General features: G+C 43.6%; 2 protein-coding genes across 9 annotated transcripts in view; one reads left to right on the top strand and one right to left on the bottom strand.

Moving 5' to 3' along the window:
- Positions 1-11,351, bottom strand: part of LOC135278945 (thiamine transporter 2-like) — a 15,127-nt gene extending 3,776 nt beyond the window's left edge. Inside the window, exons 1-4 of one of the 2 annotated variants that reach the window (XM_064385911.1) lie at positions 5,921-11,351; positions 3,253-3,418; positions 2,101-2,917; positions 457-649 (exon numbers count right to left, since the gene is read on the bottom strand). In XM_064385911.1, coding sequence (XP_064241981.1) covers positions 457-649; positions 2,101-2,917; positions 3,253-3,402 — 1,160 coding nt within the window. In that variant the 5' untranslated portion in view covers positions 3,403-3,418; positions 5,921-11,351. The remainder of the gene's footprint in view (positions 1-456; positions 650-2,100; positions 2,918-3,252; positions 3,419-5,920) is intronic. The other variant, XM_064385912.1, reaches the window with a different exon arrangement.
- Positions 1-20,653, top strand: part of CCL20 (C-C motif chemokine ligand 20) — a 26,357-nt gene extending 5,704 nt beyond the window's left edge. For 3 of the 7 annotated variants that reach the window (XM_064385926.1, XM_064385931.1, XM_064385929.1), the window contains 5 exons: positions 3,609-4,091; positions 18,559-18,843; positions 19,072-19,186; positions 19,907-19,984; positions 20,155-20,653. In XM_064385926.1, coding sequence (XP_064241996.1) covers positions 18,762-18,843; positions 19,072-19,186; positions 19,907-19,984; positions 20,155-20,182 — 303 coding nt within the window. In that variant the 5' untranslated portion in view covers positions 3,609-4,091; positions 18,559-18,761 and the 3' untranslated portion in view covers positions 20,183-20,653. Of the gene's footprint in view, positions 1-2,820; positions 2,879-3,608; positions 4,092-18,487; positions 18,844-19,071; positions 19,187-19,906; positions 19,985-20,154 lie in introns of those variants that run through there. The other 4 variants (XM_064385928.1, XM_064385932.1, XM_064385930.1 and 1 more) reach the window with 3 other exon arrangements.

The following is a 20,653-nucleotide window of genomic DNA, read 5'->3' as shown; positions in this document are numbered from 1 at the left end:
GTTGGGGAACACTTTATGTGGAATCTTTTCCTGCATTCATACAGTTCATGGCATGCTAAAAGGTTGATCAGTAGGGGGTCTAGGCATATGGTGATCCTAAAGAATGGCTGTCAATGTATGCTTGTCCCTATTGTTCACTTTGCATCTTTCATGCCAGGAAGGAGGAAAATGGCTTCTACATTTGCAGTTACCATTGCCTTTAGTAATAACATTACTTTGTGCCTTGTTTAATTTCTGCTTAGGTAAATGTTCTATGTCCTTTTGACAATTTTTCTTTCCTTGTTGTTTGGAAGAATGAAAACAACATAACCAAACATTTAAGTGTTCTTGTCCTTACCTAAACAGTTATGTCAAGCCTTAGGTAATCCACCTCTGAGGAAAAGGATGCCCAAAGCAAACTCAAAGTAGGGTCAGTAGTCTGTGCATGATGGCAGCATTGTGTTGTTTTGTACTTACGTTGCTATTGTCAGGAGGAGCACATAGCATGCCTTGAAAATGAGATATCCAGCATAACATGCCCAGATGCTGGTAGAGAAGTGCATGAGAAACAGACAACCAGCATCTATTGCAGAGAAGATCCCTAAAGCCAGTTCTCCAAAATGGTCCCAGTTAATCTTCACATATTGTACTAGGAAAGATGTTACTGAGCCTAGAAAAAGAGAAAAAGAACAAGTGTAAATATTGTATGTGCTCCACAGCCTGTATGACCAAGTCCTGCCACGCTCACATGCTGAAAGGCAATGCTGAATAATGAAGCACAGTAGTCCGAAGTTTAAAAACATTTCTGATTACTTCTGCAGCTGTGCAGATGACTGGTCATTTTAAGACAATTGCATATATCAAGTCTCTGCCATTCTGTTCTTAGTGTTTTATTCCACTTCACAGGATAAACTGTAATGTAGGCGGATTCATTATTTAGGTGTCTGTGCACAGCATGGATCTCTGGGGAGATAATTAGGAACAATTAGGTTTGGAGTTCAAGAAGGAAATTTTTCCACCTTCTCCTAGCTAGTAAACCTTCTATTGAATAGTTTAGCTCTGTGCACCTCAGAGAAGGGGGTAAGCTGTCCAAAAAGTGAGTTTTGAGGCATCAAGGAAGTATATCCAAGGAACAAGAAAGGATAAGTTTTCTTCTGTGGGCCTCTTAGAAGATGCATCTGTTGCAAAGTTAAGTCACCTGACTGCCCATCTTAGGGGTCCCAGACAATTAAAAAACTTCTATACTTATACAATAAGAAATAGGCAAGTCCAGTAGAGAGAGAGAGGAATTCATCAAGGAGTAGATACTACAGGAGGTCTTCAAGTTTTTGATTCACGTGGTCTATTTATTTGCCTGCTGCAAGAGTGGTATCTGTTTCTCCTTAAAGACTGTAAGGGTGAGCAGAATGACTAGGTGTGGTGCAGACGTGTTTATTTATTCTGATAAAACACCCCCACATCTTGTGCAAGTTCTTTACGACAGCACAATGTGAGCCAAGGAAGGGTGGTATCCTCTGATGTTACCTTTTGATAACCTCACTTTGCATGTGTGTTGTGAGCATCTGCTCCTGGTACAAAAGTGGAATGGTTCAGATGAGTATTGTAAGGATGCATAGGGTCTTTTTTTCCCGAAAATCTTTGTATCATGCAATGACTAAAAATTTTTCTTTTTGTCAGGTTGCACAAGGGTATTTGACTAGAAAAAAAAATTAAATGAGAAGATTATGTTCTTTTTGTGTAAAATTTTTATGGAAAACTTCTCCCATCTGTGTAAGCTGATAGCATTGTTATGGGAACAGTGCAATACTTGTTTTGGGGAAAAAACCCCAGTGCTCAGTAGCCTCATCCAAAGAAACAGGGGTGCTTCTGAATGAATTTACCAGCTAGATGCAATGTCTGTGTACTTGCACGCTTTCTGCATACTGGTAAATATTTGTCTGCTACTAAAGGAAAACCAACATAACTCAGATTTGAACTGCTGCACATCAAAGACCTAGGTCTGGAATGCACAGGGTGTGCGCTGGCTCCCTGGAGCGCCTGCGATGGAATTGCACTTTGAAAGTTTACCAAAGTGAAACTTCAGAGGCGGTCATTGTGATCAATGTTTAAACACTGACTTACTCAGAAACGTTGCTATTGCTTCGACAGCTCCGTTGTACACTGCGGAGCTGTGCGAGGGGGCCCGGAAGTCCCACAGCACCTGGACATAATTCAGCACCTGGTTGAAGCCGGCCGTGGCCAGAGCCCACCACAGGGACCAGTAGAGGAGCTGGCGGGAGCCGTAGCAATGCCTCAGGTCCCTGCCCAGCTGCAGCAGCACGCTCAGCATGTGCCGCAGGGGCCCGGCATTGCCAGCCTGGGGCTGGGGGCCCGCGGCCCTGGCAGCAGGATCAGGGCTCCTTTCCTCTTGGCAGCTGGAGGGCCTGCGGGCAGCACTCACAGGCAGCCCCTTGGCAGGCCCTGGCACAGGCTCGGGGGCGTCTTTCCTGTGGAAGAACATGCTCCTCTGGGGCATGGGCAGGAAGAAGGCGCACAGGAACGCCAGGGACACGGAAGCCAGGGTGATGGCGTTGAGGTGGAAGTAGGACACGCCTGCTAGGGACACCAGCAGCTGTCCCAGCACGGCGGCCACGGTGGCCGCCACCAGAGTGACACTCCTGCAGTAGCTGGTGACCCTCTGGTAGTGTTGGGTGCTGACCACGCTGTAGATGTAGGCGTAATAGGCCACCTCGGTGGCTGTGACCATGCCATAGAAGAATTCCACCAGCTGCATGGCCAGCACTCCATGTGCAAAGAGCAGCAGGAGCCACGTGACGATGAGGCTGATGCCCTGCAGGAGGAGGACGGGCTTGTAGCGCACGTAGTCTGTGAGCAGGAACACTGGGAAAAGGAGAGCGAGGTAGGAGTATGTCCAGACTGGCAGAATCTGGTTGGTAACCTGGAACAGAAGAAGAAAATGTCAGTGTTCTTATTGTTGAGGAAAGGAAGTTCATGTATTTTAAATGGTATTTTAGAGGGAAGTTTTTTCTCTGAAGGAATTCATAAAATATATAACCACATTGAATCAGCATGGGACTGTTGGGCAGGCCAATGTATCTTAGATCCGTTAAATGGATCTTTTATTTATGCAGTCTACTGCAAATTGTAACCTGTCACAGCTACTTAAATTTGTGCTTTTTTTTTTCTTTTCATCTTTTAAAAAAATTTTAAACAGTGTTTTCTCTTTCTATTTTCACTACTTCAGTTAGAAGAAATCATAGAATAAAATCATACCTCATCTATGGTCAGGTTTTTATCTGGTCCTGTTAGATAGGGTGTTAGGAAAGGTTCTGATGGTTTCATCATGTAGAAGAATCCATAGAGGCAGAGGATCAGGGTGGGAAAAGCCCAGGTGTTGGTTTTCTCTTGCTTCCAGCAGCTCATGGCCTCTGCAGCAAAGCTGAGGATAAAGTTTGTTAGAATAATGATACTGCCCATGCAAGTGCAAAGAGATCTTGTACTTGATTTTCATTTTTTTGGTTTCTAATGGCAAGTAGTATTCTTTAGAGGTTGACAGTTCAAAATATTTTTTATTTATAATGTTAAAGTGAACATCTATTCCTTACCTTTGTCTGCTGCTCTCTTTGTAGAAATTGCATAAAAAATGAATTGGAAGATCCTTAACTGGGAGACAAACTACCCTGTCATTCCATCTGCCCTGACCAAGATAAACACAGGAAAAGCCTTTCTAAATGGAAGTGGCTGAAGTTAGCTGAGCACTGAGATTTCCCTTGACACTGTGACTGATCACAGCCAAGCACCTTGCTGAATGACAAAGATAACTCTGGAGCCTAGCAGATGGAGCTGCTAAGAAATAAAGGAAGGATATTAAGCTAGACTCTCATCTGGAATTATCTGCATAAATAGTCCATTTTGGATACAGACATCATATTTTCCATCTATAAAAGTGGCCACAGAAGGTTAACAGTTCATGCTGAAATGAAATGAAGCAGGTATTTTTGTTCTTGTCACTAGGTGAGGTGATGGAATAAATTAAAATTTGCAACTCTGCTGGACAGAGCCCAAACAAAAGTCAAAATGGATGTAATGGGGACATGCAAAAGAAATAGACAGTAAGTTAATATCCATATTCGTGTTAGTATAGGCAATGTCAAGAATCTTAATGTGTGCAGTTTATCTTTTGGAACCCTTTGGACTTTGCATATTAGCAGACGGGATTTCTATCACTGTGCTTTTGACTTTTATCTACTTCCCTCCTGATAACTCTTTCTTTTTGGGCAAAAAACAAATCTTATAAAAATCTTAAAAATAAAGTCGTGTTTTTTCACAAACTTTTTTGGTAAAAGCTGAAGGAAGGTCTATTCAGCCCAAAGCAGTCATGTCCTAATGAGTATATCCCTCCAGACTGGATGGGCAGAGGATCCTTTTTTATAGGATGTGATATGTACAAGGCAGTAGGCATTATGCATCTTCTTCTCTAACTCCATGCTATGACAGCACCTTTTACTGACAGCCTGACACACTAAGAATTGGGTGCAGATCCAGGGGAATTGGAATTATTTCCTTTGGTGCATAAGGGCCGAAAGCATGGGCATTACAGGATTGCAGCAGAAACGATCCCAGCCCTGTGCAGCTCTGCAGTGTGAACCACTAGATGGCAAGGTGGCCCCAGCAAGGCAAACCAGCTGGGCAGGACTGAGAGGCACTGAGCGCTCCAGGAAGGAAGCATTTCTGCCCCTCCTTCCTCCCGGCTGTTGGAACATCTGTCTGCTGCAAACGTGGCTTTGACAGAACCAGTTTGGGCCCTGCCCAGGGTCGTGCTCACTGAGTCACCATAACATCCCCTGGCTCTCCTCCCACGTGGTAATCATTAAAGCCATATGGCACCTCAGTGCCATGGGAATGCTTCATGTGATTCTGAGAAAGAAGAGTGGGGTGGAGAGCACCTCTAGCACTGTAATGAGAAACATTTGTACAAGTCAGTAGCCAGGGCATATTTTTCCCTTTCCAGCCTAGATTGTCTGCTCTGGTCTGTTTGAGGTCTTGCCCTGTTTGCTCACCCCTAGCAGGCTGTGTGACACAGGGGCAGCAAGTCTCATGTAGCCTGTCAAAATGTCACACACACCTTGGGAGGTGAGTGGGGCAGCTGCTGCCTCTGCAGAGCTCACAGGCTGCTTGTGCTGCCCTGGGATGCTGCCCCTGGGTGGCAGGGCTTTGCCATCCTGTGCAGGAGTTCATGGTTTCAGCTGTACACAGAACTTCAGGTGTGTCCTGGTCACTGCATCCCTACAGTGCCAGCTGTGCACTGTTAGGGTTTTGGGCTACACCTGGACCTCCAATCTGCACTTCTGCTCTTTGAGCTGCCAGCTGGTAGGTGAAGTCAGGTGAGAAGTTTCCCACTTGATACAAGGAGCTGTGCAGAAAAAAAAACTGTCACTGGTGCTGAGCTGGGAGGGGCAGAGGGCTCTCAGGGGCAGCCCACTCTGCCCTTGGGGTGTGGGAGATGGTGTCACCTCACCTGCCCTGGGGTTTGGGTTCCACTCACACCCCAGCCCCTGGTGAAGCCCCCTCCAGCTGTAGAAGCCCTCCTTTCTGCATCCGTAACCACAAACCTCTGACAAGCAGAGCTCTGCCTTGCTGCTTGAGGGGGAAGGATCCAATTTGTTCCTGGTTCAGTCATCCCATGTGGTCAATCTGTCTTTTATAAATCCAGGGTTTTTTTCACTTTGAAGAGATTTTAGGACACTGTGGTGTTGTTCTACAACAAAACAATCCTCTGTTTCTTTTTTCCTTCAGCAATTCTTGGTGCCAGAGCTGTCAGCTCTTCTACACACAGCCTAACACAGTCCCCCAGCTCCCCATTGGATTGCTCTCTTCTTTCCACCCACTTTCCCTTGTCATTGCAGGATTTCATATTTCTAAAGTTCATATATAATCATACCTTCTGTGCTGGAGCTCTTCCTTTCTTACTTCCAAGGGAAAAGCCTCCTTTTAGTACTCCCAGTCTCACTTCTGGCTGTCCTGTGTGTATTGCAGCTACTGGACTCTGTTTGGGTTTTGTGCTTTTCCTGTTCTTCTGGTGTTACAGCTTGCTCTGACACCTCCTTTGGAAAGGCCTCCAGCTGGCTTTCTTTCAGCACCCTTAAAGGAACAGCCAGATAATCCTGGCCTGTCTTTGCCCCAAGGCAGCAGTGAATCAAGCCCCAGACTACAGTTTAGTGCCTGACTGGCACAAAATCAATAGAGGAAGTTCTTTTCCCAAAGATTTTGGGTCTATTTGACAGGATATGTGGCTTGGGAGCCATCTGTGCCTCAAACTGTCCTATATTAAAGAGGGAGCAGTAGCTGTGTGTGGGTAGTTGCAGAGGTGAGGGTGAGCAAATACCACTGCTGTAAGATTGGAAGGTATCCACACCACTCAAATGGGGTTTTAAAGTATGCTGAAAAATTTAAAAGGTAAAAAGTAAAACAGCCTGCTCTTCTTCCTCTTGACTTATTTGCTGGCAAATTTGTCAGATTTTTTTTGCTTTGACAGGTTCTTACAGTGCTGCAGAAGATGGGGATAGCTGCCCTATAGCCAGCTTCAGAAGATCTGTGGGACTCATAACAGCAGAGTATACTCTGTGAAATGTACAGATTTTCACAAAAAGTAGTTACACAAATTTAGATCCACTCCCACCCTGGTCTCACAGCATGTAGGTCTGGAATGAGTGATGTAATAATCATTTAGGAATATGACTGATACAGTAGGAAAATGTGTGAATATTTGTAAATAACAGTGAATTATCCAACCAGAGGAAGGCAGCATCTTGGTTCACACACAGTAAAATGGAACTGTAACTTTATAGACATGTACATGAATATGAAAAAGGTATGAATTCCTTGCTGGGTCAGAGAAGTGTCTCAGATCAGCCACCTGTGTCTTCACTCTTGGCCAGATTTTGCAGCCTTTGCTTTCTGCCTCTCTACAATCCAATATTACAGAATTAGTGATGTTAGAGGGGCCGTCCCTGCCTCTTGCCTTTACAACCTGTTTGTTGGACTTTGTCCACGAAACCATCTCCTCCTGCCTGGGAAAGTGCTGTGCACTTCTGAAGTCATAAAACACCTAGAGCTGGGAGGGAGCCATAGGGATCATCATGTTCCACTCCCTGCTCCTCACAGGACTATCTCCAGCTGACCCATGTGACTCATCAGGCACTCCTCACATGCTGGCAGCATCTGCAGTGTGTGTGAAACTAACGCATGGAAGGAATGTAATCATTCCTTTGGGCTCTTTCCCAGCCATCAGTCACTGCTGACACTGATTCCAGAGCTATCTTGGTTCTTCCTGTTCCATTGACCCTGTAGCTACAGGAGGTGACAGCTCCTCTGAGAGAACACTGAGTCTACCTGCGTTTGGTTTTATTCTCATGAACTCTTGCTGAAATACAGAGAACTCCTGAGGCAAACAGCGTTACTTGAGGTTTGCATTGACTTACTGAAGAATCCAACTCAAATTTCTTGACACTGAGAAAAACTGCAAAACTCTGGTTTTCCTGTAATGCAATAATGAGAAAGAATGATTTAAGTAACTTCCAGGCATTGATGTTTGGTTTCCCTGCTTTCAGATCCTCCTTTATTATCTCTTCTTTCTCATAGTCTTCAACCCATCTTGTTTGTAGTTAAAATTCCATGCTTTTTCACTGATTCACTTCTGAATGCCAAGTGTAAAATTGTGATGAGTTTATGCAAGTTTTTGGTCAACTTGAGCCCTATGCCATAAGCTGCCTGCAGCAGAGCTTAGCTATTGGATTTGAAGGGAACTACACTCTTTTCACCAAAAGTAGACAGATGCAGAATTGTTGTTCTTGGAGGGTGGGCTGGGTGATCTGTTTCTAGCTGACATCCCAATTCTGTTCACTTGGGAAAGGGGAGATTCTGTAAGAGTGGAGCAAAGGTGAGTGTTATGGTAGTAGAGTATCCTGAAGAGTTAATATAATATGGTCTTTAATGAATCAAGGAGATAGAAAAATTCAGGGAGGGGAAGAAAGTCATTAAAAGAACAAGACTGAAAACCTTTGTCATCCTGATACTGTCTCCTGCCTCTGCTGCCCCTTGGACTCAATCCTGATATTATCTCTGGTGCTTCACAGGACGGCACCAAGGCTGAAAGGCTCATGTTGGCAGCATGAGGTGTCTCTGTCTGGCTGGGCACTGACTGTCAGCTCACACATCACATCGGCTTCTTGACACCTGCCCAACTCAGACAAAGAGGCTTCTTCAAATCAAACTGATGGCTTATTCTATTTGAAGAATGTGTATTTTGCTCTCTAAAGGAAGTGGTATAAAGAAAATTTTCTGTGGCTAATACTGAAGATTTTTCTCCATTTGTGGCCAAATACAGCCCATGCACAGAAAAGTTCTGATGGCAGTTATAAATAATAAAGTGTATTTTTGTTAGATTTCTCAGGCCCAGGAGTATTGACAGGACAAATTCACTTTCTGTCTTACAGATCAGCAGATCTTTATCTTTTCTCATGTACTACGTGCTCACTTTGGGAATGAGCTGCTCCCTGCAGCCTGGCCCTGAATCCCACAGTGTGTGGGTGAGAGTTTCCATGACTTGCTTCTCAGCTGAATCTTGCCCTGGGTTCCTAAAGTGGCAACACATTCACATCCTGGGTTCAGGTGCTTTTCATCTGAGACACAGAAGTGAATGTGCGAAGTCTACTTTGGGATATTTAGATAGAAGGTACTAAGGGCATTACTCCAAGGGGTAGGTTAGGAAATGCCAAACTAATGTTTCAGGTACTTGGTTTAAATGTACACTTACAGCTGCTTCCTTACTAAAAAGTAATGCTGTAAGGCTATTTTATACTATGCTGTACCTTACCTAAGGATAATGCCTACCCTTTTTATCTATTCACTCTTCTTAACTCTTGTCACTGGAGTGCCCATTGGCACTGGCACCATGCCAGGGTAGTGGCTGCTGGTAGCAGTGCAGGACAAACAGCAGCACGAACAAACAGCTGTGCCATTAATCATCACCTTGAGACATTTTGAGACGGTCTAATTATTTTTTCTTACAGGCAGCATTTTTGTGTTGGCACACTTGGGCACAAACAAGACCTGGACCTCTTGTTATAATGTGCTACCAACAAGGTTTGGAGCACATAGAAGTCCTGTGATGAGTTTATAAAGACTGGTTGAGCCTACTTTATGTCCCTTTTGTAAACAATGAAGTCTGAGCAAGTGCTGGTTGGAAGGGATTTACCCTCTTAATCTCCTTTTATTGGCCAGGGAAAGTTAGGTTGCATTACCTTTCTGCAATATAGGTCACTGGCTGGTTTGTCTCCTTTTGGCTACAGGTTAGTTGCTGAATTCACTGTAGGTGAGAGATCACTGATGTAGTTGTAAGAGGCTGGGCAAGGAACATCCAGCTACAGTGGGTGTCCCTTTGGAAGCATTGCCAAGGCTTTACAGGTATCTTTATTTGCATGGCAGTGCCCTACATTGCAGCTCTCTGGTTTGCTCTGTGCCTCTTGCAAAAATCTCTCACAGATCTTGGGATGTTGGCAAATAAAGGTGTTTTCCACTCTCTGAGGACAAGCTTTTGCTTTCTCACTGTTACTGGCACAAAGCACACTCTGCTCTCCCAACTGAGGCATGCAAAGCAGTGAGGTGATGGAAGGTGGAAAAAACCTTCCTGTTGCATTTAATGACAGCAGAACAGGAACCCCTACAGAAGAACAGGTGATACTTTAAGCAGGTCTTTTAGTTTTCCTTATATTTTTCTTCTGGTTCATCAATGGAGGACAGGAACCACTCCTTTGTCAGTGGAATTCTCTGAGGATTTTCCTTTCTAATAAAATATTATGAGGTCACAGCTATAAGTTTGCAGCTGACTTTTGTGCAAGTGCTGACTGTGGCTGAGTGCACTGGGCTCTGGTGTCCCTCTGTCCCCTACACTGTCTGTCAGCTCTTCTAATGGCATAGAAGCCATCAGGATTTAAAGGAAGAACAGCAGTTTTTTGTTTCTCAATGAAATGGGGAAAGATGATTCTGGTGAGAAAAAAGTGACATATGGTAACAAAAATGAGCAAAAAAGCATTGCTTTTAGGAGATGAGGAAGAATATAAAAGACTATTAAGCTTCATCTTTAGAATTTCCAACTACAGTTAGAAATAGATGTATGTAGGATGCTTATTCCAGCACCAAAACATCTCCCCTATCTCCAAGTTTGCTACTTGATGATTTGGCCTAGTGACTTTAACATCTTATTTGTAGTTTTTGTAACAATGGCATACAATCCAGTTAAATACCTGTGCTTTAGTCTTTCTTGGATGGCATACTTTAAAATCTCCAGTTAATTAACAAAAGGGAAGTGATATATACGTCAAAGAAATCTCATCTGAAATGGTTAATACTTGTAGTGACTCATGCTCACTCACTGTGCTTTGCCAAAGAGAAATGAGAGGAAGAACCTGAAGGGATTTCTAAGGCACTTTCCGTGTTGAAAGAGCACTTTCCAGGGCGTGTTCCCCTGTAGACTTATTCCACAGGCCTCCCACTAGTGGCAGATATTGTCCTGTTGTCACAGACGGATATCTCGTTTCAGAGATGCAAATTCATGTTTGCACAACCTGTGTGTGTAGGAAGTTTCAGCTCAGCATATCCGCTCTACATTTTTTTATCCTCAAGGTGCACCTCATTACAGACACCAAGGGAGACTTTGAATCATTGCAACAGCCCAAGTAGTGTAAAGTCCTGATGGAAGAGCATTTGTCACATTTTCATAAGTGGTCATAACAAGCTGGCTGCTTCATTTAATGCTACACCTCTAATGTCAGCTGGAACAGACTTAAAATAAGTCCATTATGCTGCTAGTCTTTACTTAAATGTAAGAATTCTTGCACTTAAAATGTCCTGAGTTCTTCTAATACCTTGATTTCTTGCCAGGTCCAAAGAGTTTTGATCATAGTTATTAAAGTCTTTAGGGGTATTGTTTTTGTTTGTTCTTTGTTTTTTTCATCAACAGTGTGTTAGGTTTTATCCCTTCCATGAAGAATTTTTTTGTTTTTTAATGTGGTCCAAGTTTTTTCTCCATGTGCCTTCACCTTCCTGTCAATTCTTTCTAAGGCAAATTAGTTACAGTATATGTTGTACCCTGGAGCTCTGGCCCTGGTTGCCACATGCCTCCATGTCCTAGGTCAGGTACAAACACAAAGAGAAAAAGGACCAGTCTTTGATCTGAGGAAGGCTGAGCCTACTTACTCGAGGAGATGTTCTTGTAAAACATAGGTCACTTTGGAATAGCAGATTTCTGTCAAGCCCAGATTACTTGACTTAAAACATCTTTACTTGCTTAAAACAGTTTTTCTGTCTCTGGTTCTTGCCTTGTTTACAGGAGTAAACTGATTGTGAGCAGGCTTGAGTGCTTGGACGCAGCACCCTCCTCAAAGCCCTAGCCAAGAGCCCAACCCACAGGCACTTTTGGGGCTGGCTGCAGTTGTCTGGACTGGCAATAAGCAAGAAAGACTCTGAAAATGGGGACAAGCAAGAGAAGGCTTGAAGCAGCCAAGGGAACCCTGCAGCAAGAGAGGAAAAATTACCCTGGCAGATGGCTTCCTTCACAGGAGCTAGGGCAAGGCTGCTCTTCCTAGGGCCTCCAAATGCCCCTTGCAGAAATCAAGAGGTGATAACCAAGGTTCAGAAAAGGGGTATAGGAAGGTTAAAAAGTCAGTGATCTCAGTGGTGTTATGCAAAAGAACCTGTAAGAGTCAGGATGGAAGGGATGTGGTGGTGTGGTTTCTTTGGGAAAAGAGCAGACCTCTTGAAAAGAGGGAAGTCCAAGGCAGCTGATTTGGGCAACTGTGGTTTAAAGCTCCTCACAGGAAAGTCCCTATAATGCAACTGTGGAGTGCTGAAAAGCTGCAGTGATTGCAGCACTTGTCTTGAGAGGGCCTGTGTCCACAGCTGCTCTGCCAGCTTTCCTGACACAGCAGCTATTTAAAACAATCTTGATTGGTTTTTGTTTGGCAATCCCAAATAAGCAGGTATTGCTGGGTACTTTTAAGCTGCTCTTCCCGTAACACATGCCAGAATGCTGGCTCTGTTAACAATGTACTACATAGTCCAGGTAATTGCATCTTCTACATGATGTGATATATCTATATGATATGAATATCTAGATTCTATAGATATTCTATAGATCTATATGATATAGTCTATGTGATTCTATATGTCAAATATGACTTAGTAAAACCTTCATGAGTTCTCTTGGTCAACTTAAAACTTTACCATTTCATGTTGTTTAGTTATTTTTTCTCTTTTCTTTTTAAGGTTTGGATTATTTGTCTTAGGTCTTCCTGAGGAAGCAAACAGAAAACAAAAAAAGCAGCTTCCCATATTCTTAATAGTTCTCTTCTAATTTTATACAAAACCATGTTTCAATTGAATTAATGAACACTTTCAGCCAACCTAAAACTACATTTTAATGAAAATTTTAAGTCACAGGTTTTCTTCTTCCCTATTTCTATTTTTGTATTTTACTTTCAAGATTAAAAAAAGTCACATATTTATCTTTCATAATTGCCAAGGCATACTATCTTTTTCTCCTCTTTCTGAATTAAAAATTTTTAAACTGCAAGCTCTTATTTTAGCAGTATTGGAAGGCATTTTCATGTTCAGGCTGTGGATTTTGGCTCCAGCAATTTTCCTTTTCTAAACCTTCTTTGGGATCTATGCATCTTGGGGAAATTCTCAGGCAAACTGAAGCAGTGAAGAAGCACTGACTTGTGTAGAAGTGGTGAGGGTCAGGCTCAGTCTCAGCGTGGTTGTATGATCACTCTCATGCTGAAAAGTTGCTGGTAGCTTTTCTTGGTGTAGATATTGGGATGTTAAACACATCTGTGTCTAATGTGTGTAGTATTCTTGCATTACATTAATTTAATTACATCATTAATTAATCAATCACATTGCTACTTTTTGTAATCAGGTTTCTTTTTGTCTGCAAATGACCACCAAGTGTCATTTGATTACAAAACCTCAGTCCCTTGACGGAGATAGTGTAAAATCCTTTCAAGTGATTCCTTCTTCTTTTTCCACCTTTGCAGAAGTTATTCAGAAAATCTACACTTCTGGACTACTTTAAAGATCAGAAATATATTAGTTAAAATGTTCCTGCTGTTGTGTTTCCTATGCCTGAAGGTATAAAATAAAAAATAAAATAAAAACAAATTTAAACTGGAAGAGAACTAGGGCTGTAACCAAACCAATATAACGTAACTTAGAGCCCAGCTTGGCAGACAGCTTTTAACTTTTTTTAAAGCTTCCTGCTTTGACAGGTGTGTTGACCCTGGCTGGATTCCAGGTGCTCACCGAAGCTGATCTAATGCTCCACTCCTCAGCTGGGCAGAGGAGAGGTAAATAGGAAAGGCTCAGAGACCAAAACAATGGCATAGAGAGATTAATCACCAATTTCCAACACAGGCAAAACAGATTCAACTTGAGGAAATAAATTTTTTTAGCAATCAATCAAGGTAGAATAATGACAGGTAATGTCAACACTTAAAACATCTCTCCCCCACACCTCCCTTCTTCCTGTGCTTAATTTTACTCCTGATTTTCTATACCTCCTTCCCCTAGCAGTTCAGGTTATGAAAATGGTGGCTTTGGTCACTTCATCACATGTAACCTCTGCTGCTCCCTCCTGCTCAGGGAGAGAACTCCTCACACTATCTCCCTCCTCCAGCATGGGCTCCTCTCTCCATGGAGCCACAGGTCCTGCCAGGATCCTGCTGCAGTGTGGGTTTCCCAAGGGCCACAGCCTCCCTTGGGCATCCACCTGCTCTGCAGTGGGGTCCTCCAGGGGCAGCAGGTGGATCTCTGCTCCTGCATGGGCGCAGCTGCCTCACCACAGCCTGAACTTTGGGCTTCAGGGGAATCTGCTCTGGCACCTGGAGCAGTCCTGAGCCTCCTTCTGCAATGAACTTGGGGTCTGCAGAGTGGTTTTGTATATCCATCCTCCATATACTCATTATTCTCTCTGGCTGCAGTTGCACAGGGCTTTTCCCCCCTTCCTAAATACATTATCCCAGAGATGATACCACTGTCAGTGATAGGCTCAGCCTTGTTCACCGAGTCCTTCCTTGGAGCCAGCTGGCATTGGCTCTGCCAGACATGGGAGAAGATTCTAGCAGAGACTCTACCACCAGTGCCTACCCAAAACCCTGCCACACAAATCCAATGAAGATTTTTTTTTTCATTCTTCTTTCTAGTCATAAGCTTTTGCATCACATTTGAGAGGTCCATTTCTGTGAAAAGGTGGTCAGCCACCCCAGGGGACTGTAGACAGAGTAGAGTTAACTTTGCGGAGAGAAATCTGCCCTCAGAACACTAGATATTCAGCTTCTGTATGTAGGTAGCAGGAAGCAATCAGTAGTGCTGGGATGCTGCCAGGATGTTCCTGGCAGGTGCATCAGGACTCCTCATAATCTGCACTTTCGATAGATGAGAAGTTAATTTCTCCTAACAGGCACATATCTTGTCCATAACTGCATCAAAGCAATGTCATTCAGTGGTATTTCTAGGTCTGTAACATATGAAGTGCAGCCTGTAATTAGTGAAAATTAGCTTCTTCCTCAGCTAACAGCTTTTGTCAGTCATGCAAGTACTGAATTGCCTGAAATCACTGGATTGAGTCACAGCCTCTAAAGCACCAGAGGTATTGAGCAAGTTACCTCTGGAACTTTTGTGCTTGGTACTTATTATGCATTTACTCATCAGAGATTTCGCAATAATTAATTCCCCGTATTTGGAAATGTTCCTGCTGGCTACTGCCTTCTCATGCACTTTGCTCTATCAAAGGAGTCCTAAACCTTTGGAAATTACAGAAGGGAATTTCCCCCATTTGGTTCTGTGTTTCCTGCATGATCAGCATTATTGCTGTAAGACTTTATTTACATCAATTCAGAAAAGATACTAATATGCAATAAAACAATATCTCTTTGTGAGGATGAAAAGCATGGAAACTTGTTAACTGCTAATTCATTAACAACTGGCGGTATGTTTCTCATCTTATTGTAGGGCACAGGTAAAGATACAGTGTCTGACATTCAAGTTCATTTAGTCTTCCATCTTTAATGTTAGACCTAAGCCCATAAAGTGACAATAATCAAATGGTTAATGATTATAAAATTCCTTCTCTGTCTTTCTTTTCAAAAGTCCATGAAGTATTTTAACCCTTGCATGGAAACCAGGTAGACTGCTCCTGTGCATTTCTGTGAGGGGGAGAATGATGTGGTAAGCCCATCCCCTCCCCTCCAGTTTTTTGCCCCGTATGGAGGTGTTTATCAAGGTTGAACTATGAAGTCCTCTTCAGCACTTCAGACTTTCAGCAGGTATTTCTGTGAGTAAAAGTCCTTTGGGATATAGGAGAGGAAGCACATTATCAGGATGTAGCAGCTTGGTGAGCAGAGTAAGTTGCCTCTGGCTGTAGCTTTGCAGATGGTGTCTGAGAGCAGTTTGAGTCCCCCAGCTCTCCTCTTCAACATCCCCAAGCTGCTCAGAACTGTCAATTCCCCATTATTACTAGGGAAAAGGCTCTGTTTTCCCTAATGCATTCCTTCCACAGGTCTGACTGGATGGCTCTGCAACACTGGCACCTAGGCTGCCTTTGCTGTTATACACAGGAGGGGTTTGAGCCTGCTTTCTCTGGCCCCTGGAACAACAGGAGAGGAAGCTAAGGAGAGGATGAAGGCTTTGTCAGTCTGTGTTTTGCTGCTCTGCCTTACTGTGACTGCAGTTGTTGTGAGGGGATCTGAGGAGGGACAACAGGAGGGAGGGAAGCTGAGAGGCTTACAGCAAAGTCAAGAAGACAAATAAGTCAGGGAACTAAAATAAGAAACTAACAGCTAAATGTGAAAAACCCAGAAAAAAATAATTTAGGGTTGATTGTGGTTTGGGAAGGAACCCAAGTTTAAGATCATGTTCAGGGAAAGACCACATCCAGCTTGAGTATCTGCAAGGGTATTCAAACTAGGCTTTTCCATCCTGGCAACATGTCCCAGTGCCTCACCCCCTTGCTATGGAGAGGTGGCTTCTCTATGTCTGATTGGAATTTTGCTTTTCACAGCTTGTGGCTGATACCTCTCATGCTTTGGCTGTACTCTCTGAGGAGACTTGGACACTGCCCTCCCTACACAGGCCCCAGGAAAGGGAAATGATGGCTGCCCTTGACTTGGTGGCCCCCTCAGTGTGTAGCTTTTGAACTGCAGTAGTGTTAGGACACTAAACACATTTATATGGCTCCTACAACTGAGCCAGGAACAGGTCTGGAGGTGCCACTGGCCACCCCAGGGCCTGGCAGCCTCATCTCTTGGCTGTGTGGCAGTCCCTGGCCAGCCCACAAGGCCCCACTTGGTCATGCAGGTGCCAGAGGAAACCAGGTCAGGGTGGACAACAGTCACTGTCCCCTCACTCCCAGGGAATAATGAAAAACACTTCCCTGGGACATATAAGCACCTTCTTGCTTTTTTATATTTTTTGTCTTCTGTTTCCATTAGGGGTTTGTGAAGGTAAAGACTGATAAGATACAGCTATGTGTCATATCACAACCAGCAGAGCTTTCTTCAGCCGTTTGCATTAAACTTTTTTGGATTAACTACTTTGTGCAAATAAACTGAGGGTACTTTGTATACACCAAGTACGAACAAAGTGACAGTGCTCCTGAAGCTGGGGCCCTCCTTGTGGCTGTTGTTCTAAATCTTAACCTAATTTCCTAAATCAAACAAAAAATGAGATAAAAGGAACACCTTTTAAAATGAGCATGAGTCCAGCTGTGACAAGGCATGTCACCAGCCCTGGTCAGCTGTGGGAACCACTGGTGTGATGGAAACTGCCTCAGGGCAGGCCTAGGGGGTGAGCGCTGCCTGAGCAGAGTCATCGCCCTGGTATCCAAACTGCTGGGGCTTAGCTGGAAGTGTCAAAGCTCAGATGAGAAGATTCTGTGCAAGAAGCACTCGGTGGAGAAGAATCAGAGCTGTAGAGTCATGAGGAAGACATGAGGTGCAAGGCCAACTCCATCTGGATAACAGCATAGCCTAGGAAATGGCATATGGAATTCCAGAGCTGGGTATAGGTATAATAGTTTTGGGATCCATGAAACCTGTATGTAAAAGAAAAAACTACCATTCTAGTCAGTGAGTTTGAGGCATTGCCTAATGCTGACATATAGTCTTTAAAGCAGTGCAGAGATAGCTGCATATTGAGAGCATTGATCTGTTTGAACTTTTGTGGCATTTCACCATGATCCATAAAACAGTTACAAAAAGCTGCACTCATTAGGGCATGGGTTCTTTGTTGCCTCCTCCCCATCCTTTGGCCAGTTGCTGTGGCTCTGCAGAGAAGCCTGTCCAGTACATGTGATGCCATGCACATTGCAAGGTTGATCATGTATACCTCAGCCATATGAAACTCCCTCAGTTCTCACTATCACATAGAGAATTACTTTCTCTGAATATGTCTGTTCTAGAGTTCAAGCTGTTTCCATTTCTACAAATCACCCTTTCAGAGAGGTACTGGCACTCTGTGAAGGATAGAAGGCATGTAATTATGCACTATGACTGTCCATGAGCTCTACCTTAACAGAAGTCACTTAAAGCTCAGGTTACTCTATAAGCACCTGGAGCTGGCAGCAGCTCCTGTGAGCACTGGCTGGCCAGGACATGGCCTGCAGCCATCACAGTAGTTTCACACACATCCCTAAACAGCATGGGAAAGTTCCATCCTTGAGTAGCACCTCAAACAAGGTACTTGGAGTGGTGACAGAGCCTCTCCCTGGTGGTTTCTCTAGAGCTGTGCGTGGCAATTTTAAGATTGTGTGTATTTTTGTTGAATGTTCAGGAGTCACAATACTCTGATACAGTTAGGGAAAGCAACAAACTATGGCTATTGTTTATTAAGTGCATTAATGCATTCTAGAAGGCACAGATTTGGAGAATATAGCCCAATTTCAAGTTTCTTTTAAGCTCACTCTTTTGCAGATGAAATAGTTCAGACATGTAACAACCTGGCAGGAAGTCATGGCAAGGAATATACGGTTAAGGAAACGAAATAAACCCATTTCCATGAATACTCAATGTTGCTCATTGTGTCCTTGCCAATACCACAGTCCAGAGCTCAGAAAGCAGTAATGTGGAAAGTCCGATGTTACGGAGTTGGCCAACCAGGAAATATTAATGTAGTACTTTGGCATTGGTGCAGCTTGTGACCCAGCTCCTGTGGGCTTGCCACACTGAAATGAATCTGGCTGGCTCAGCCCACCTGCCTCTACTCCCAGGCTGTGTTTATTAAACGAGAGCACAGCAGACACACAGTTTCTATAGGTAACGTTTAAATTACCTACATTTGACTTTCCTCATTTCACCCACCCACCTCTTTCCTCGTTTCACTCCTACCTCTAAAACTACACACGCTTCACCCACAGAAGCATTACCTCACAGCCTTTTTTTTCCTTTTCTTTTAGACCGAATCTTTTAAGCAACTTTAAAAAAAAAAAAAGAAAATATTCCCCAGCACACTTATCTCTGTTTGTAGTACCAGGAAGAATTGCTGGGGCCAAATCCGGTGCAATGGAATTTGCTGTGGGGAAACCCGCTGATGACACTGGAACCCGCCCGTGTGTGAATTCCCGCGGCTCCTGCCACCCCTTTATAAGCAGATGGAGGTGAGGCAGGGCTGGCAGGAGCAGCAGGCAGCAGCCAGGCACTCGCTGGAGCACAGCTGTGTGTGGAGAGGGAATGACTGGCTGCAGCAGCAAGAGCATGGTCCTGGTTTCCCTGCTGGGGCTCCTGGCACTGCTCCTGTGGGGCACCTCGGAAGGTGAGTGACCTCGGGTGTTCTGCTCTGGGAAGGGCTCCTGGTGCTGCTCACAGCTGGCAGCAGGATGGGGCTGAGCTGGGAGGGAATGGTTTCACCAAAATGTGCTGTCTCCTCTCTCATCCACCTCTTCTGTCATGAGCGAGCTGGATGGTTGGGGTTGAACAGTGAGTGCCCTAGACAGCAGGGCCAAATGGGGTTTATTTACTTTGTTGTTGTCCTTCATTCCAGCACAAAGCAACCAGGATTGCTGCCTGTCCTACACCAAAGTGCGTCTGCCTCGGTGGGCCCTGAAGGGTTACACTGAACAGCTCCCCAGTGAGGTCTGCGACATCCCTGCCATCATGTAAGTTACTTTCTGAATCTCTGCAGTTTTTTCTGACCTGTATTATCCTTGGGATGTCTGTCTGGGCTAAACCAGGATTTGAATGTTATAAAGGTGATTCTTCCTGCCTTTTCAGAAAGTTAAATTAACTAAAAAAATTGGATATCACTCCCGTAAACAAAACACACAACCTCTAGTTGATAGGGACTGCTAACCCAAGGAACAGTCATACAATGTAAATAATAAATCTGACTCTTTAGGAATCAGCTGTGCAAACAAAGACAATTTTTTTCTCCAGCTAAGAGCCATTCTGGCCAGCACAGTGTGCTCCCTTGCCAAAACCTGTGAACAGATACATAAGTGACAAGACTCCTTCTAATTCACAAGGATCAGATGTTTTTCTTACAAGGTTTTGGCCTTGATGTTGATCTGTCACCTTAGCTTGACAGCAGCTGTTCTCAATTTTACAAATTGTTTCTGGCATCCAGCAAAGGTCTTTGCCTAAACAGATCAAATAAATTGAACAACATTTTATGGTGCAAAAAATGATCCCTGAGACTGAAGTAACTATTACATTTAACTTTCTTTTTCTTCATATAATATTGGAGGGATTTGGAGCATTCCATGTCTAGCTGGTGTTTACAAAAGCAGTTTCTATTGGTCATTATATAGAGTAACTGTACTCCACACAGCAGTTATTGGCAGGGATTTCTGATATCTTAATCATTATTTCTTTTCCAGTTTCCACACTGCCAGTGGGCGGAACGCCTGTGTAAATCCTAAGGAAGGCTGGGTGAAGAAACATCTCCGTTTCCTGAGGTAGGAATCCATCTCTTTCCATCTCCTGTCAGACTTAGCTACTCCTTTCTGGAGTCTTCTCAGAGACAGTCATATCACATATCCCTTCTTCCACCTGAGCTATTCTCTCAGGGAAGAGAAAACTATAATTGAGGTCATTATTTATGTGTGTTCTCTCTTCTTTTGAACAGCCACAAGCTCAGGAAGATGTCAGCCTGACGCAGTGTCCAGCAAGGGCCTAAACACAGACATGGCTGAAGAAGTGCTGGGTTGAGGCTCCTGGCTGAGGTGGTTTGTACACTGCTGTGTGCTCACTCACCTCCAACTCTGGCTTCTTTGGAACCCATGAACTCTTGAGTTGATTCATATTGCATCACTGGTTTGCTTGAGTTAAGCATGTTGTTAAAGTTTTTATTTTTACTAATATGTGTATGTTAGTGATAGAACATGAGTACTATTTACTTTGAGCTGTTGTACAGAGTGTGAATTTTATTAAGTTTATTGCATGTTGGTTTTGTTTTCTTCAGCATATGTAAAGCAGGTTATTTATTCTGTTTATTTTGTTATTGTCTTGTGCCAAAATGTTTCCTTTAACCATTATAATACCTCTTGAACTATTGTTAAATAAAGTCTGTTTGCAGAAAAAATTGGTAATTGAAGATTTAAAAAAAATAAATGTTAAAATCAGCA

Source organism: Passer domesticus, chromosome 11 (genome assembly GCF_036417665.1).
Source record: "Passer domesticus isolate bPasDom1 chromosome 11, bPasDom1.hap1, whole genome shotgun sequence".
Taxonomy (NCBI): domain Eukaryota; kingdom Metazoa; phylum Chordata; class Aves; order Passeriformes; family Passeridae; genus Passer; species Passer domesticus.
The sequence above is the reverse complement of the archived record's forward strand: the minus strand, read 5'-3'. Positions and strand labels throughout refer to the sequence as shown.